Source organism: Lucilia cuprina, chromosome 4, assembly GCF_022045245.1.
Source record: "Lucilia cuprina isolate Lc7/37 chromosome 4, ASM2204524v1, whole genome shotgun sequence".
NCBI classification, from domain to species: Eukaryota; Metazoa; Arthropoda; class Insecta; order Diptera; family Calliphoridae; genus Lucilia; species Lucilia cuprina.
The window spans coordinates 92891304-92909685 of NC_060952.1; the positions used below are offsets into that span (position 1 = coordinate 92891304).

General features: G+C 32.8%; 4 protein-coding genes across 7 annotated transcripts in view; 2 read left to right on the forward strand and 2 right to left on the reverse strand.

Annotated features, from left to right (window-relative positions):
* The first annotated feature begins 12 nt into the window (after nt 1–12).
* On the forward strand, nt 13–4245 carry LOC111682684 (symplekin). The gene is made up of 4 exons (XM_023444677.2): nt 13–230; nt 361–554; nt 613–3676; nt 3740–4245. The coding sequence occupies exons 1-4, from the start codon at nt 144–146 to the stop codon at nt 3920–3922; spliced, it is 3528 nt and encodes a 1175-aa protein (XP_023300445.2). The 5' UTR covers nt 13–143; the 3' UTR covers nt 3923–4245.
* Nucleotides 4246–5873: 1628 nt separating this feature from the next.
* Nucleotides 5874–7141, reverse strand: LOC111682689 (glyoxylate reductase/hydroxypyruvate reductase). Its single transcript, XM_023444682.2, has 2 exons — nt 6903–7141; nt 5874–6842 (listed from the first exon to the last, which is right to left on the reverse strand). The coding sequence occupies exons 1-2, from the start codon at nt 7106–7108 to the stop codon at nt 5939–5941; spliced, it is 1110 nt and encodes a 369-aa protein (XP_023300450.2). The 5' UTR covers nt 7109–7141; the 3' UTR covers nt 5874–5938.
* Nucleotides 7142–7750: 609 nt separating this feature from the next.
* Nucleotides 7751–9040, forward strand: LOC111682686 (probable RNA methyltransferase CG1239). Its single transcript, XM_023444679.2, has 2 exons — nt 7751–8739; nt 8814–9040. The coding sequence occupies exons 1-2, from the start codon at nt 7834–7836 to the stop codon at nt 8976–8978; spliced, it is 1071 nt and encodes a 356-aa protein (XP_023300447.2). The 5' UTR covers nt 7751–7833; the 3' UTR covers nt 8979–9040.
* The window catches only part of LOC111682685 (CCA tRNA nucleotidyltransferase 1, mitochondrial), a 62813-nt gene continuing 53359 nt past the window's right edge, over nt 8929–18382 (reverse strand). For 2 of the 4 annotated variants that reach the window (XM_046948751.1, XM_046948750.1), the window contains exons 3-4: nt 9465–10438; nt 8929–9404 (exon numbers count right to left, since the gene is read on the reverse strand). In XM_046948751.1, coding sequence (XP_046804707.1) covers nt 9051–9404; nt 9465–10438 — 1328 coding nt within the window. In that variant the 3' untranslated portion in view covers nt 8929–9050. Of the gene's footprint in view, nt 9405–9464; nt 10622–18382 lie in introns of those variants that run through there. The other 2 variants (XM_046948749.1, XM_023444678.2) reach the window with 2 other exon arrangements.

Genomic DNA, 18382 nt, shown 5'->3' on the forward strand with positions numbered 1-18382 from the left:
GTGTCAGACGACGTAATTAATGTTTGCTGACACTGGACTCTAACGGCCGGCTTTGCATTTTTTAGAATTTTTATTTATAATTGCTTTAATTTTAAGAAAATTTAGTTTGTTTTAATAAAAGTGTTGAAATTATTTATAACAAAATGGATCCCATATTGGGCCGTTCCCAGTTTCTCAGTGAAACTGTAAACTTGTTTACCGATGAAAAGACAGCCAATGCAAGAGCTCGTGTAAGTAGCCAAAAGCCTTGGAGTCACTTTCTGTTTATGGAGAATATTTAACACAATATTTCTGCAGAAATAGACTATTATTGTTATTACATATATTCTTTCTCCTCTAAAATGTATTTCCCTTCATTAGGTGGTGGAATGGATCAACGATATCAACACCTCGGAACCACAGGTGAAATGTGAATTGTTGGTTAAAATCCAAGAAACCATTATGAGTTCATGTGTTGAGCTGTTGGAAGAGTTTTTAGAACACATTTTATCTTTAGCTCATGATACCAATATGGATGTACGCAAACAGGTGGTGGGTTTTATGGAGCAAATATGGTAAGTTGGAGAAGTAACTTCCCAATGGAACTATCAACTAAACAGTGTCCAATTACAGCAAAGTAAAAGTTGAATATTTGGGTCAAGTAGTCAATGTTATATCCATGCTGTTGCGTGATCGTTCTCCCCAAGTAATCAAGCGTGTTATACAGGCATCCGGTAGCATTTATAAAAATGGTTTACAATGGATATGTAGTCAACAAGAATTAACGGATAGCTGTGAACAAGCCTGGAATGTTTTGAGCTTGATTAAGGCACAAATTCTAGATCTTATAGACAATGAAAACGATGGCATACGCACAAATGCCATCAAGTTTCTAGAGGGTGTGGTGGTGCTGCAAAGCTATCCCGATGAAGATAGCCAAAAGAGGGAAAACGATTTCTCTTTGGAAAATATACCAGAAAGTCTTAAAATAATTAAACGTAAAAAGTTGGAAGAGGAAGCTCTCAATATTTTTGATATTCTATTGAAATTTCATGCGGCCACACATATTTCTTCGGTGAATCTGATAGCATGCACGGGTAGTCTCTGCACTATAGCCAAGTTGAGGCCCAGCCTTATGGGTCCTGTAATAGAGGCATTTAAAAGCTTAAATTCCAATTTGCCACCCACTCTAACAGATTCACAAGTTAGTTCGGTGAGAAAAAGTTTAAAAATGCAATTGATGGCTTTGCTTAAGAATAAGGGTTCGTACGAGTATCAATCGGTTATAAAACATTTATTAAATGATTTGGGAGCCTCTCAGGGTGAAGTGCAAAGAGCTATACCAAAAATGGATAAACAGGAGCAGATGAGAAGACAGAAACGTATTTTGGAAAATGCTACCAGTAATTTACACAAAAAAATGCGTTTGGGCAAAGCACAACATACTGATGATAAAGATGAAACTCAAGAGATGGTGGTGGATGAGGAGGAGTTGGAAAAACAAAGACAAAAATCCACTAAAGTTAATGAGAAATTTCTGGCAGAACATTTGCGTTCCACCAATACTGTGGTTAATTTGGTGGTGGAATATTTGCCTAAATTACCAGATACAGCACCGGAAAAATTTTTGCAAGAATATACGCCCATTAAGGATTTATCTATAGCACAACAGGTTTCGAAAATCTCCAATTTATTAGGCCAACAAATGACTGAACAGAAAATAGGTCCCGGCTCGGCAGCCTTTACCAAGGAGGTGCCCATGAAAGTCTTAAGAAAAGATAAAACAAACAGTAATAAAGTCATTGAAGAAGTAATGGAAGTGGAAGAGCCCTCTGGTTCCGAAACTGTTATTCTGGATGATGAACAACAGCGCAAGGAGGAGGCTACTAAAAAGCTAAGAGAAAATATGGAACGTATGAAAGGCGAACAGGAACTCATTGAACGCATGAAACAAAAAGCTAAAGCTTTAAAATTACAAGAAATTACCAAACCTTTCCCGAGACCTTTAAAGGAAAAATTTCTCATGGATGCTGTTAAACGTATACTGCATGCCGAACGTCAGTGTATAGTGGGTGGTGTGTCGGCTAAGAGAAGAAAAATTTTAACCGTAATGGCAGCAACATTTCCCGATAATGTACGCTACTTTATCTTTGAATTTATCATGATGGATATTAAGCAAAGAATTGATTTAGCATTCTCCTGGTTGTATGAAGAATATTGTTTACTACAAGGTTTTACCAGACATTCCTATGTTAAATCTGAAAATCGTCCTGACCATGCCTACAATGAGCTATTGGGACAAATCATTATGGGCATTATAAATAAATGTGAGTTAAGAGATAAAATTTTGCTCTTGAGGAGAGTGTACCTGGAGGCTCCCTTATTGCCCGATGAAAGTTTAAAACCTTTATTGAAATTGATTTTAATGGAAGAATATTCTGCTTATGGTTTGGATTTGCTAAAAGAATTGGCCATTTTGAGGCCACCACGTAAGGCAAAGTTTTTAAGACATTTGCTAAACTTTTGCATACACGAGAGGTTGGATATAAGAGAAAAAGCTTTAGAGCATATAGTTACTCTATACACTACCCAAAAACTGTTAAGCGCCCGCATAGATGAATTCGCTTTAGAGTTGGCTTCTTATTTGGAAAAAGAAATACCACCCGCTAGCATGTTTGGTGAGGAATATGGTAGACCCGGTGTAGAAACCGCCTGGAGAGAAGAAATTGCCAAAATATGTCTTATTATGCTATTGACTTTGGCTCCTTATAGAGCGGAATTGTATTTGGAAAAATTAACCCAAATATATAGCAATACTTCGGCAGATTTAAAACGCACTATATTACGATCCATTGACCCAGCCATTAAAAAGTTAGGTGCTGAAAATCCTTTACTATTGCAATTGATAGAAGATTCACCCAAGGGTTGCGAAACCTTAATTATACGCATTATTTATATACTAACCGAAAGACAAGCTACACCTGCCCCCGAACTCGTGCTAAGGGTTAAGGAATTATATCAAAATAAAATTAAAGACGTAAGAGTTCTAATACCCATACTCAGTGGTTTAACGCGCCAAGAGATTCTCAGCGCTTTGCCAAAGTTAATTAAACTTAATCAGGTGGTAGTTAAGGAAGTCTTCAATCGTTTGCTTAGCATAGGAGCAGAATTTGCCAATCAAACTATGGCAACCACACCTACTGATATATTGGTGGCTCTACACACCATTGATATCAATGAATGTGATTTGAAGTGTATAGTCAAGGCCACTTCTTTGTGTTTGGCAGAAAAGGAGGTTTTCACTCAGGATGTCTTGATTGGTGTACTGCAGCAATTGGTGGAAATTGTACCCATACCTACATTGCTAATGCGTACCATAATACAAAGTTTAACGTTATATCCACGTATGGCTAATTTTGTTTTAAATATATTACAACGTTTAATCCTCAAACAAGTATGGCGTCAGAAGGTCATATGGGAGGGTTTTCTCAAGTGTTTACAACGTTTGAAACCTTCTTCACTGCCCATTATGTTGCATTTGCCTCCACAACAATTAATGAATGCCCTCGAACAGTGTCCTGACTTAAGGCCATTGTTAATTGAATATGCTCAAAGTATAGAGGAGGAGCCTATGTCAGGTATAACACCACAAATAATGGATATAATAACGGGTAAAGCTGTAGATGTTTTTATAACGGTAAGTTGTTGTATGATTAAAAATTTGGGAAAAGTAATATTTTTTTTCTATTTTTTTGTAAAGGACGATACGGGTGGCTTTATTTCTGTGGAAAATATTAAAAAGGAAGTGGATGAACCTATGGAAATTTCCACTATATCTACAGTTACCACAGTACCAGTACCCTTGCGTGTTCGTTCTCCAGATGGTCAGGCAGCGGGTGCAGCACATGATGTTAATCAACCTTTGCCTCCAGGAGAGGATTAAATTTTTGCTTTTAAATAAACTAAACTTTAGCGTATTTTTCAGGAAGTTTTGTTTTTTGAAACACAAACAAAATCCAAATTATTTTGTTAAAGTTCAATATTTTTTAAAAACGGATAAAAGTGAAACGTATGTTTTAGATGTGAAAGATAATAAAAGTTAAATTTCAATGTTTGTTTCAAAGGGAAAAAAGAAAAAGTTGAGAAAAAACATCAGTTCGCGAAATAAGTGCAAAAATCTTCTAATAATTTTTTATGTTTTATATAGAACAAGTAATATTTCTATATTCGGCTGTGCCGAATCTTATATACCCTTCACCAAGTATGTTTTAAAAAACAGTTTTTATTTATTTTGTATCTCTGCAAACATGTCACACATAACATACACACAAACAAATATAAACTGTAGCAGAAAGAAATAGTAACCGTTATACTGTACTACCACCGTTAAACTGTATTACCACCCTCAAACAAATATGTGCTGTATTACCAACATATTACTGCTTTATCTCTTTGTTGTTGTTTTTATGCTTTTATTTATAATTTGTTGAGGAAAATTTCAGAGGTAGTCTTAGATTTTTACCCATATCTCAGTTATTTATAGACTGATTTTGTTGATTTTCAATAGGAAACTTCTCGAAAGCATGTCTGACAGAATTATTGAAGATTTGGATCTTCAAGATATTTGGAGTCTTCAGAAAATTGATTTCAACAGACAGACAGACGGACATGGCTTAATCGACTCCGCTATCTATAAGGATCCAGATTATATATACTTTATACGGTCGAAAAATTATATTATAGAAATTACAAACGGCATGACAAACTTATATATACCCTTCTCACGAAGGTGAAGGGTATAAAAAGTGAAATTTTTGTTATAAGCTGATATTTTTGAAAACTGCAGAATCACCTGTAAAATCATTTGTACTTTAGATCCATGTCATTATTATACAGCACCTGTTTTATCTTGTAATGCAATTGTCAAAATAACAAACATTAAATTAGAAATGCTGACTGATTCTATTATTACAAAAATGGAATTGTTCAATGTTCTAAAAAACATTCTGTAGCTAAAACAAATATCTCTCAGATTATGATGACAAATTGTCTTTGAAATATGTATATAACATATTTGATAGCTAAGAGCATGCATACATATATGGATGGATAATGTCTAAAAGCAGATTTGTAAACAAATCTGGACACTGTGATACACATGGAAATGAGATTGCAAATGAATTGGCCCGACAGTGCTCGGCTTTGGAGCTCGATAGAAGAGTCGGTTCGGTAAAACCCTCCATTTGTCATTACTATAGGCTAATTTCCGAATATTTCAAAAACTCCACTGACCAATCCTGGTACAGTAGACTGGATTGTAGGGTTTCAAGAACACTATGGCCGAAGTTAAATCCAAAAGCAACCAGAATGCTATTAGGATTGGGCAGGATGAGTATAAGGATTTTAGTAGGGGTAATAACAGGACACTGCTCAATTGGAGCATTTAGGGGTAATGGGGTAGGTAACACACAGGATTTTTGCAGATTGTGTGAGGACAAAGAACTGGGGATAGTAGGGTATATTTTATGCCACAGTCCTGAGACTGAAATGGCTAGGTAAAGGATTCTACGATGAACTAGGAAATGTAGCAGGGTGTAACCTAGGTGACACTATGGGCTTCATCAGAGGAATTTTTTGGATTTTCAGATAACAGACAATTAAGGATTTCCCTTCCATGACAACATTCCTTTTCCGTTATCTTTTTGCAGGGAAAATCTCACTCTTCTCATCTCTCTTATCTTCTGTCTTCTTTTTTTTTTTCTCCTGGTTCTTTATTAAAGAGATTCACAATGTATCTTTGGGTCTCCGAGTGGATGTACACATTGATATACAACCCTTTTTAACTAATGTCTAAGAATTTACAAAATCCACCTTTAAAAAAATTCAAACAAAAATTGCTACAAAATTCTTGTAAACTTTATTAATAACTCCTTGCTGAATTCGCAATTCCCCTGCTTATTTAAATTGTAACTTCAGCCAACATTTTTTCACCCTTAAGACCGGTTAAAATATTAACAGCTGTAATACGTGACATTTCGGTGCGAGTATTTATATCGGCACTGCCGATATGAGGCAAAATCACAATATTATCCAAAGTCAAGAGAGGATCATCCAAGGGTAAGGGTTCGGGTGTGGTAACATCTAAACCAGCCGCCAAAATACGTTTCTGCTTAAGAGTTTCGTACAAAGCTTTTTGATCCACCACAGCACCACGTGATATATTTATAAAAATACAATTATTTTTCATTTGACCAAAAGCTGAAGAATTGAAAATTTCCTTAGTTTCGGGTGTTAGGGCACAACAGGCTATAATAAAATCAGATTCTTTTAACATTTCCTCGAAAGATACATAGGTGGCTTGGACTTTCTTGGCTTCTTCGGGGCGTTGAGTGCGTGTGGTGTAGGTGATAAGAGAAGGTTTAAAGGGTACCAAACGACTGGCTATCTCCTGACCAATACGACCAAAACCAAAGAGGCCCACACGAGAACCTTTCAAACCCTGACCACACATCCAGCTGGGGGCCCAAGATTTCCAACCACCATTATAGACTTCCTTATTAGCCTCCAACAAACGCCTATTTACAGATAACAACAAAGCCAAAGTCAATTCGGCTGTTGCATCGGTTAAAACATCGGGTGTATAACCAACACGTATGCCATTCTTTTTACAGGCCTCTAAATCTATATGTTCGTAACCCACACTAATGGTTGAAATACATTTCAGCTGAGGACCGGCGGCAGCAATAACTTCGGCATCTATTTTATCGGTAAGAGCGCAGAAGAGAGCATCTTTGCCTTTGATTTGTTTTAAAAGTTCTTCTCGTGGCACTGGGTTTGGTTCACTCCATGTGGTGACATTACATCTTCAAAAAATAAAACGTAATAATACCACAAACACACTTGTTTGCACAGTTTTAACTTACTCTTTTCTTAATAAATCTAAACCTATGGCCGCCACATCAGGTCTAGTAACATATACATTTTTTTCATTCGTCATTTTCTTATATCTACGATTGCTTTCGAGTTTATTGCAATTTGCAGAAAGTGTTATTGCTGTTTGCCGACTTGAAAACAAGTAACACGAAGTTTGTTGTTCTAATCTGTACAATCTGGAAAACAACTTGTTCATTTTGTTACCGGAATTATGGGAGTTTTAGTGTGGTGTATGATAGCCGGTTTTTTGGGGTGAGGGGACAAGTAACAGTCAGCTGTTTTTATACTTTAAACGTATTGGAGGGTCAATTGTGTCTGGAAAAGGGGATGAGTTAATAATCATTCTATTTTTCTTATGCAAACACAAAGGCATGAAATATGTCTATCTATCTATCCACCCATCTATTTATCCATCTTTCTATCTATCTATCTATCTATCTATCTATCTAACTATCTATCTATCTATCTATCTATCTATCTATCTATCTATCTATCTATCTATCTATCTATCTATCTATCTATCTAGCTATCTATATATCTATCCACCCATCTATCTATCTAATTATCTATCTATAATATCTATCCACCCATCTATCTATCTAATTATCTATCTATAATATCTATCCACCCATCTACCTATCTATAGATAGATGGGAGGATGGATAGATAGATAATCCATCCACCCATCTATCTATCTTTCCATCTATGTATTTTTTACATTGTCTACAATTCTGAACTCGTTTTGGGGTTAAAATACACATTTATCTAAAAAAATCCCAGAAAATACTTAAACCAAGGTGGCACCTTCGGTCCCTACAAACAGCTGGTGATAAACAAACTGTTTACAAAATAAACGTTTCCTAACGAATTCTCCCCAAACAACATGCGGCTAAAATTTTGCATCAAAAATTTAAAGTGGAAATGGATTTGATGTCAATACAACCGAATATTGCTAATGAACGAGAGGAAAGTGAAATAAAACAATTAAAAAGGAAAATTGTAGATGAAACTTGCAATGAAACAAGCAAAAAGCTAAAACACAATGAAGTTCCTAACATTCGCAATACAGAGGAAATTGAAAATGGTAAACAAATAAATAAAGAAGAAAACACTCAGAGACTGGAAGATCTAAATAAGAATCTATATACAACACAAAACTCTTCAATAGATAAAGAAACTGTCACTAAAGTGCAGCTGCCTAATAAAGTTCCCATTAGTCCTAAAAAACGTTTAGAAGTTGCAAAGCCATCATCATCATCAACTAGTGCTGCGAAAGGGAATAAAGAGAAATTTATATATGGCAACTATAGTCAATATTATGGTTATCGTAACAAGGATAAAGATTATCATGATATACGTTTAGATGTCTTTGCTGAACAAAAGGAAATCTTTAGAAATAAACAAATATTAGATATAGGCTGTAATAGTGGTTTCATTACCATGGAGGTGGCAAAACAATTTGAAGTTAAATCTATTGTGGGCTTAGATATAGATAAATCTCTAATAAATCAAGCGATCAAAAATCTAATAAAATGTAAAAAATCTTTACCCATGGATAATGAATTGAAAAGATTGCAAAAGTTTCCTTTCAACATAACATTTGTACACGGCAATTATGTATTGAAAAATGAAGTGCTATTGGAAATTGAAAGACCACAATTTGATGTGATATTATGTTTATCCATAACGAAATGGATACATTTGAATTTTGGTGATAAGGGTCTTAAGCAGGCATTCAGGCGTATGTATTTACAATTAAATCCTCAGGGAATGTTGATACTAGAAGCTCAACCGTTTGACAATTATGGCCGAAGAAAGAAAATGACGGTAATTTGATATTGGATTGAATTTTTAAACTTTTTCTTAAACGGTTTTTTTTTCTTTTTATTTTCTCTTACCAGGAAACAATATTTAAGAATTTTAACGAAATGAAATTCTTGCCCAAAGACTTTAGCGAGTATTTGCTTTCAACGGAAGTGGGCTTTTCTAGCGTAGAATTAATGGGTGTACCTGATCATTGTAAAAAGGGTTTTAAAAGACCCATACAGATTTTCTTTAAAAAATAACACATAAAATACATGAATTAAATAAAATTATTTTTGTTACATTACTTACACCACATCACGAATTCTTTAATATTATTTGCTGGTCTTTAATTTTTTGTTTGGTGAGCTATTAGGTGAGCTTAAAGCTTCCATCACATTAGGTAAATGCTTGTCCAGTAACTCTTCGGCTGTTAGCTGAAAATCACTTTCTGCCCAAATAAGTTTTAATTGATTTAGTATCAGACCCATTTTCTTGTTAGCAGCACAGCCTTTTTCTCTTAAATGGTTACCATTTAAGGGGAATTTAGGCATAGTCCAGGATTTTAAATAAATATACAAATCCTTTTTGTTTTTATATTTTAATAATTCCTCAACAAATTCACGTTTAGCATAAGGTTGCAAACATAAAATTTGATAATCGTTTAGAGTTTTATAATCAACATCAACCTAAAAGGAAATATTTCTTCTGAATCTGTTTGTTAAGATCTTAATTATGGTTAAATTTACCTTATCTCTTTGTTGGGTTATAAACAATGCTAAATCCCGTTCATAGGCCGAAAGCTTTAATCTTTCATGCAATTTCATGGCATCTTCTACCGAGTGTAGTAAAGATATAAGTATTAAAATGGGATAATGAGGTTTGTCGAAATGTTTCAAAGTCTGTGATACTCGTTTAAATTCTTCCAGATTTACTTCTTTAGGTAAACCACAGTATGGGGCCAAACCACAATTAATCATTTCCAAAACCAATTCCTCAGCAAAATTTCCCACTACAATTTTTTGCAATTCTGACCATAATCTTTCGCCACTGATGCGTGACAAACCGTCTACATTTTGGCGTATGGCTTCCAGAGTAGGTTCATCATGTTGATCAGGTTCACGCGCTATGCGTCCATAGAAACGAAAATACCTTAAAATGCGTAAATAATCCTCTTGTATGCGTACTGCAGCATCACCCACAAAAACCACTCTTCTCTGCTGCAAATCCTCGTAACCATAAAAGTAATCATATACCGTGCCATCAAAACCCAAAAACATGGAATTTATAGTTAAATCCCGGCGATTGGCATCCAATTGCCAATCGGTAGTAAATTGAACTTCTGCGTGACGGCCATCGGTACGCACATCTATTCTTAAGGTGGTTACTTCGAAATTTTCCTTATTATTAATGCGTGGCGTTATGGTACCATGCTTTTCGCCTCGAGCATTTATCATGCGTACATTTTCCGTAGTAAACATTTCCTTCATTTGATCCGGTGTAGCGGTGGTGGCAAAATCTATATCTTTCGGTTTTATATCCATCAATATATCACGCACTGCACCACCCGCTATTCTCAACTCATAGTTGTATTTCTTAAATAAATCCACTAAAGCATTTAGTTCCTCGGTGAATATACTTCTAAATTCTGGAGTATCAATTTTCTTCACAGCCGGATTGTCACGCATTTTGCTAGGCACTCCCAAGACAACTGGTTTCAATTCTTTTGTTTGTTGTTTACACGAGGCGGACATAGAACGTAAGGGTATTTTAACTATTTGTTGGATATTGATTAATATATTCCAATTTTTCACAATAAACATAACTTTTGACTCAGTTCCCGGTGTTTTTGTTTTCAATTTCAAAGAAAACACATTGATGATGAAATGTTGACAGAAAATATATAAAAACAAGAAATTTATGAGACAGCTGTTAAGGTTGTTGTCTTTGCTAATACAAACAATGTGGTTATGCAGTCTCTCATATATAGGCAAGGCAGTTATAATGAGCAAATTATTCATACGCTCAACCACTGTTGCCAGAATAATTTTCCATTTTAAGTTTTTCATATAAGAAATCGATTTTTGGTGTGAAATATGAGTGATCAAAGATTTTCACTATTTTCTCAATTAGAGCGTTATTTAAGGATCTACAGCCGTTTTAAGTTTTCCATATAAAAAATCGATTTTTTGGTGTGAAGTATGAGTGATCACAGATTTTCACTATTTTCGCAATTGGATCGTTTTTAAAGGATCTATAGTCGGTTTAAGTTTTCCATATAAAAAATCGATTTTTAGTGTAAAATATTAGTGATCACAGATTTTCACTATTTCCTCGATTAGAGCGTTATTTAAGGATTTAGAGCCAATTTATGTTTTTTATATAAAAAATCGATTTTTGGTGTGAAATATGAGTGATCACAGATTTTCACTCTTTTCTCAATTGGAGCATTATTTAAGGATTTACAGCCGATTTAAGTTTTCTATATAAAAAATCGATTTTGGTGTGAAATATGAGTGATCACAGATTTTACTATTTTCTCAATTGGAGCGTTATTTAAGGATCTACAGCCAATTTAAGTTTTCCATATAAAAAATCGATTTTTGGTGTGAAATATGAGTGATCACAGATTTTCACTATTTTTTCGATTAGAGCGTTATTTAAGGATCTACAGGCGTTTTAAGTTTTCTATTTAAAAAATCGATTTTTGGTGGGAAATATGAGTGATCACAGATTTTCATGATCTTCTCAATTGGAGCGTTATTTAAGGATTTACAGCCGATTTAAGTTTTCTATATAAAAAATCGATTTTTGGTGTGAAATATGAGTGATCACATATTTTCACTATTTTCTCAATTGGAGCGTTATTTAAGGATCTACAGCCTATTTAAGTTTTCTATATAAAAAATCGATTTTGGTGGGAAATATGAGTGATCACATATTTTCACACTAAGGATCTACAGCCGTTTTAAGTTTTCTATATAAAAAGTCGATTTTTGGTGAGAAATGTAAGTGATCACAGATTTTCACTATTTTCCCAATTGGAGCGTTATTTAAGGATCTACAGCCGATTTAAGTTTTCTATATAAAAAATCGATTTTCAGTGTGAAATATGAGTGATCACAGATTTTCACTATTTTCTCAATTGGAGCGTTATTTAAGGATTTACAGCCGATTTAAGTTTTTTATATAAAAAATAGATTTTTGGTGGGAAATATGAGTGATCACAGATTTGCACTATTTTCTCAATTGGATCGTTTTTAAAGGATCTACAGCCGGTTTAAGTTTTCCATATAAAAAATCGATTTTTAGTGTGAAATATTAGTGATCACAGATTTTCACTATTTCCTCGATTAGAGCGTTATTTAAGGATTTAGAGCCAATTTATGTTTTTTATATAAAAAATCGATTTTTGGTGTGAAATATGAGTGATCACAGATTTTCACTCTTTTCTCAATTGGAGCATTATTTAAGGATTTACAGCCGATTTAAGTTTTCTATATAAAAAATCGATTTTGGTGTGAAATATGAGTGATCACAGATTTTACTATTTTCTCAATTGGAGCGTTATTTAAGGATCTACAGCCAATTTAAGTTTTCCATATAAAAAATCGATTTTTGGTGTGAAATATGAGTGATCACAGATTTTCACTATTTTCCCAATTGGAGCTTTATTAAAGGATTTACAGCCGATTTAAGTTTTCCATATAAAAAATCGATTTTTGGTGTGAATTATGAGTGATCACAGATTTTCACTATTTTCTCAATTGGAGCGTTATTTAAGGATCTACATAAAAAATCGATTTTTGGTGGGAATTATGAGTGATCACAGATTTTCACTTTTCTCAATTGGAGCGTTATTTAAGGATCTAGAGCCGTTTTAAATTTCCATATAAACAATCGATTTTTGGCGGGATATATGAGTGATCACAGATTTTCATTATTTTCTCAATTGGAGCATTATTTAAGGATTTATAGCCGATTTAAGGTTTCTATATAAAAAATCGATTTTTGGTGGGAAATATGAGTTATCACAGATTTTCATTATTTTCTCAATTGGAGCATTATTTAAGGATTTACAGCCGTTTTAAGTTTTCTATATAAAAAATCGATTTTTTGTGTGAAATATGAGTGATCACAGATTTTCATTATTTTCTCCATTGGAGCGTTATTTAAGGATTTACAGCCGATTTAAGTTTTCTATATAAAAAATCGAATTTTGGTGGGATATATGAGTAATCACAGATTTTCACTATTTTCTCAATTGGAGCGTTGTTTAAGGATCTACATCCGTTTTAAGTTTTCTATATAAAAAATCGATTTTGGTGGGATATATGAGTGATCACAGATTTTCACTATTTTCTCAATTGGAGCGTTATTTAAGGATTCACAGCCGTTTTAAGTTTGCTATATAAAAAAATCAATTTTTGTGTAAAATATGAGTGATCACGTTTAAATTTTCTATATAAAAAATCGATTTTTGGTGAGAAATATAAGTGATCACAGATTTTCACTATTTTTTCAATTGGAGCGTTATTTAAGGATTTAGAGCCAATTTAAGGTTTCCATATAAAAAATCGATTTTTAGTGGAAAATCACAGATTTTCACTATTTTCTCAATTAAAACGTTGTTTAAGGATTTACAGACGTTTTAAATTTTCACAGATTTAAATAAATTTCTAGTTCAATTTTTTGTCTAGGCTATCCCACTGTTTTACATAGTGTATGACATTTTTAAGAGAACGTTTTAAGAGTATTTCAAATTATGTAATGTAAAGAGAGTGAATACAACTAAGAGCATTTTTTAAAGAGAAATTAAAAGCGGAAAATTTAAAGGAGAAAAAGGTGTAAAAGTTGAACTACGATTTTGCAACCCTTAACCCCAATTATTTTTGGAATAAAAAAGGTCGCAAATTTTTTGTGTAATTTTATGCTGGTAATAAAAAAAAACTGTAATTACAAAATTAAAAAAAAATGAAGTTGACAATGTTTTGTGGAATAATAAACTTTTAAGATTAGAAAGAAAAAACGCCAAAATTGTTTATATGTAATAAATTATATAATAAATAATATATTTTGTGCAAATTATTTCAAATATTTTAACTATTTAAACTTATCTCTCTTAAATGTCTTTGTTGTGTAATATTTGCAAAAAAAGACAAATATTGAAGAACGCCATTTTTATTTTTGGCTTCAAAATTCCTAACAAAAATGTTTAAATACTTTTTGGCACTTTTTTTTAAAAGCATAAATTTTGCACAATCTCTTCAGTCTAGTGTTATGCAAATGACCTGTTGTTTTATTGCATATCAACCCTATTTTAAAGCAGGAAATGTTACACATTTTCTGGTGTAACCAAATACTACTATAGCGCACGCGCACCCATGTCAAAATATGTAAATTTTTAAAATTCAATTCAATCAATAGAAAAAAGCAAAGTATCAATGAAAGATAAAGATTAACCAATAATTGTATTGATGAGTTTGTCATGGTGCATGAATGCTCTGAAAAGCAGAGTGAGTGTAGTTTTCAGGCGCGGAAATACAAATTGCTGAAATATAATTGTAAAAATTGAGGAAATGACAACCAGCTGCAAAAAGTGCGGGTAGAAAAGTTGTAGCAAAATATATACAATATTTTTAAATTAAATGTCGTTACTAAAATTTGCATAATAATGAAAGGTAGTACGTACGATAGAATTTTTTACTTTTTTTCAAATCAAATGTACAAATTGAAAACATATTGAAATAACTGACCTTTTTTAAAATCTCTATAGTTTTACAAAAGCATCCCTTTTGCATACAAAAAGGGATAAACATGACAAAAGCGTGTCATCTTTTGGTGGTCAGTTTGCTAGAAAAAAAGTTCGTGTTTAATAATGAGTGATAATTAACAATGGTCAGTATAGTATGGTCATACTTTTAAGATTTTTTTTTAATAACAAAGGGAGGTTTCGAAATAATAAGAAAAACCAGAACACGCGTGTCCTTTTTTATAAGCGTTTCACATGCTTATTGCATTTTATGACTTGATGACTTAAGATCATTTTTACAATAAAATACATATGTATTTGTGTACTTAAAATACAACTTTATAGCAACAAATTTTTGATAAGAATTCGTTTATTTGATCTTAAAGTGTTAATATGTACTTTCAAAATCTGTAATTTTATATGAACTTGTTTTAAGTTAAGAAAAAAACTGTTTGGCATTATTGTTTTAAATACTTTTTAATGGGGTTCTATAGTTGAAACGAAAAGTCGACTTTTCGACTTTTTGCATTTTATGAAAAGTCGACCTTTCGACTTTTTGCATTTTATGAAAAGTCGACCTTTCGACTATTTGCATTTTATGAAGAGTCGACTTTTCGACTTTTTGCATTTAGTTAAAAGTCGATTTTTCGACTTTTCGACTTTTTTCGACTTTTATTTACAAAGTCGACTTTTCGATAACTCGACTTTTTTGGAACAAAATAGTCGACTTCGACTTTTTTCGACAAAAAGTCAATTGTTCGATTATTCGAAAGTCGATTTATAGAACCCTACTTTTTTACTGTACATTTACTCATAGAAGTCATTATAAACCGTACATTGTTTATATTGCAAAATGTAAACATTACGGTATAACTCATATAAAACCTGTATTATCGATATTATTGCAGTTTTTCTTTATACACCTACACACAACAATGACAGGTGACGACTTTGTTTACTGTGCAAAATGTAAACATCACTTATTATCATTGACTTAGTTGAAATTAATAAAAACACAAGAAAATATTTAAATCATAACACAAGCTTCCAGGCAGAAGTACGAGCAATAACGTAATGCGTTAATTGCATTAGAACAAATATGGTGCCAACAGCGCTTAATATATTTACCGACAGCCAGAAGGCAATTAGTGCGATATCAGGAGATAGAACTAAATCTAACACCGATTGTAAGAAAGCTTTAACTGAATACTCTCCTAGAGGTAAGGTACACATCATATGGCTACCAGCCCAGTCGGTAACGAAAGAACGAAAGTAATAGCTTTAAAGGGAAGGGAGCTCGAGGCAATTAACCTGACGAACCCAAAACCATTGGACGAAACAAAAGCCAAACTAAAAATATGGGTGAGAGAATCTCATAAGACTTCTTGGAATAATGAAACAGTGGATAGAACCACGAAAATCCTATGGGGTGACCCTGATAAGAGTAAGACGAAAAATCTCATCAAAATGAGCAAATTTGAAGTTAGTATGATAGTACGTATTTTGAGTGGACACACAGGATTACGAGCATATTTGTGGAAAATTGGACGAGCGGATTCAGATGTATGTAGAGCATGCGGAGAGGACACTAAAACTCTGGAGCACTTTCTTTGCCACTGTCAGGCATTCGTCGAAGTTAGATCCAAGTATCTTAGAAGTGATGTTATTCCGGAAATAACATTCCTGACTAACACTGATTGGAAGATTCTTAGGAATTATGTTCAGGAGATTGAATTTCTGAACACTGAAAAATAATTTATTCAGTTCCCTTTTATTTCAAGATAAGGAGCGCACAACAGGCCCGATTGTGGCCTAGGTGTATTTCTTTGGATTTGATGTAGTATACATCCACCTATCAACCTAACTTAAGTAGGGATTACAGTTAAGAATAGAAGAGAATGTGACTAAAGTAGAATCTGAAGTTGAGACTAGAGAGGAGACTATAATCTGAGGTAGAGACTAAAGTTTGTACTATATCCTCCTATCAACCTTACCTAACCTATGTAGGGTTTACAGTTAAGAATAGAAGAGAATCTGACTAAAGTAGAATTTGAAGTTGATACTAGAGAGGAGACTATAATCTGAGATAGAGACTAAAGTTGGTAACAAATATAAGAGTACAATCTTAAGTGGTGACTAGAGTGGATTACGATTAAAGCGAAATGGATAAATGCGAAATGGAGTCTAATGTGAAGACTAGAGTGGAGTCTGCAATAGGGATTGTTAAGAAAAACTAAAGTAGAAGTTTACTGTACAGTCTAAAATAAATGCTAGAGTAGAGTATGAAATAGAGACCAGAGTAGAGTCTGTAAAAGGGACTACAGTTCGAAGTAGAATCTGACTAAATACACTATAAAGTAGAGACTAGAAAGGAGACTAATGTACAGACTTGAGTAGAATTTGATGTAGATTTTAAAGCAGATCTGAGGTAGATTATGTAGTAAAGACTTAAATAGATGTTTTAAAACAGAATAGAGTTGGATTTGTTCTATAGAGTAGAGAGTAGACTATAATCTAAAGGAAATTATAATAAGAGATCTCAAATAATAACTATTTCTTTTTATTAACATTTTTACATAAACATTTTTCACTATAACAAATTTTTTTACAAAAATTTTAATATTTTCTTTAAAATTACAATAAAAGGGTTACTGCAGTAATTAAGTGAATATAAATAATGAATTTTACCTAAAACAAAATAAAAATCTTTTAAAACTTCATAAATAATCCTTAAAAATAGAAAAAATAAGGAAAAACTTCAATAAAATTTCCCAAGAAAACTTGTTTCTTTTTAAACCCTTAAAAAGAATACATGTCCCATCTTTGAAAACACAAACATTTTCTTCTTAAATAAATAGATAAAAAACACACATAAGAAACATCCTTTTTTTTCTTAAGAATTTGAAAATTTTAGACAAATTTACGCAAGCGTAAATTTAACAAGATAAAACAGCATCATCATCATCATCAGCAAAAAAAAAAAAAAAATAAAGAAAACAACCCAAAGTGGGTAAAAGAAAAAGGGTTGCAGTTTCGTTACTTAACAAACAATAGGCAGAAAGCGAGATGGACCAAGGCCAGATTTATGAAAGAATAATGTATTTAACAAAAAAACTATTGTTTAAAATCAAGAAAAACCAGTTTTGACACGTAAATTTTGTAATTAGAAGCGGCGATAACTAAAATTTCAACGAACTCTCTCTGCATATGACTTGAAGTTTTTCAACAGCTTCCGTATATCGCTTCTTCGTCCTTTCGTCCATCCATCCATCTAAGCGTTTTTATATTTGGCTGTCACTTTATTTCAAAAAAAAAAGAGTAATTTCAAATGATTGAAGTACAAAATGCATTTACAACAACATTTACTATTTCTAAAAAAAGGTGGAAATTCAAAACCAGTTTGTATTCAAATTGAAATTTCTAAACTCTTTGCCATAGAAAATATAAAAATGCGTAGAGTATATGTATGTTGGTCCAGATTAAATGCTGATTTAGGGAGTATTTGGTCAATGATTTTTATAGTTTTTGCTCAACGTACCATTACTTATACATTTATACAATGCTGTTGTTGTTGGTATGTTAAGGGAATTGTTTTAATTGTATGTGTATGCAAGTGGTGCATTGAAAATAATAGAGAGAAACCAAATATGTAAATAAATAATAATAAACAGTGCTGCCAGTCGATATGAAATATCACAGAGATGATTAACTATGACATGTCAAAGTGGAGTAGTCATAATAAAAACGAAGACAATGATCTGGTCTCGAAAATAACTTTGCTGGCTAGAACTAGAAGTAGAAGTGAACAAGAAATGAACTAGAACTGAACTAGAACTAAACTAGAACTGAACTAGAACTGAACTAGAACTGAACTAGAACTGAACTAGAACTGAACTAGAACTGAACTAGAACTGA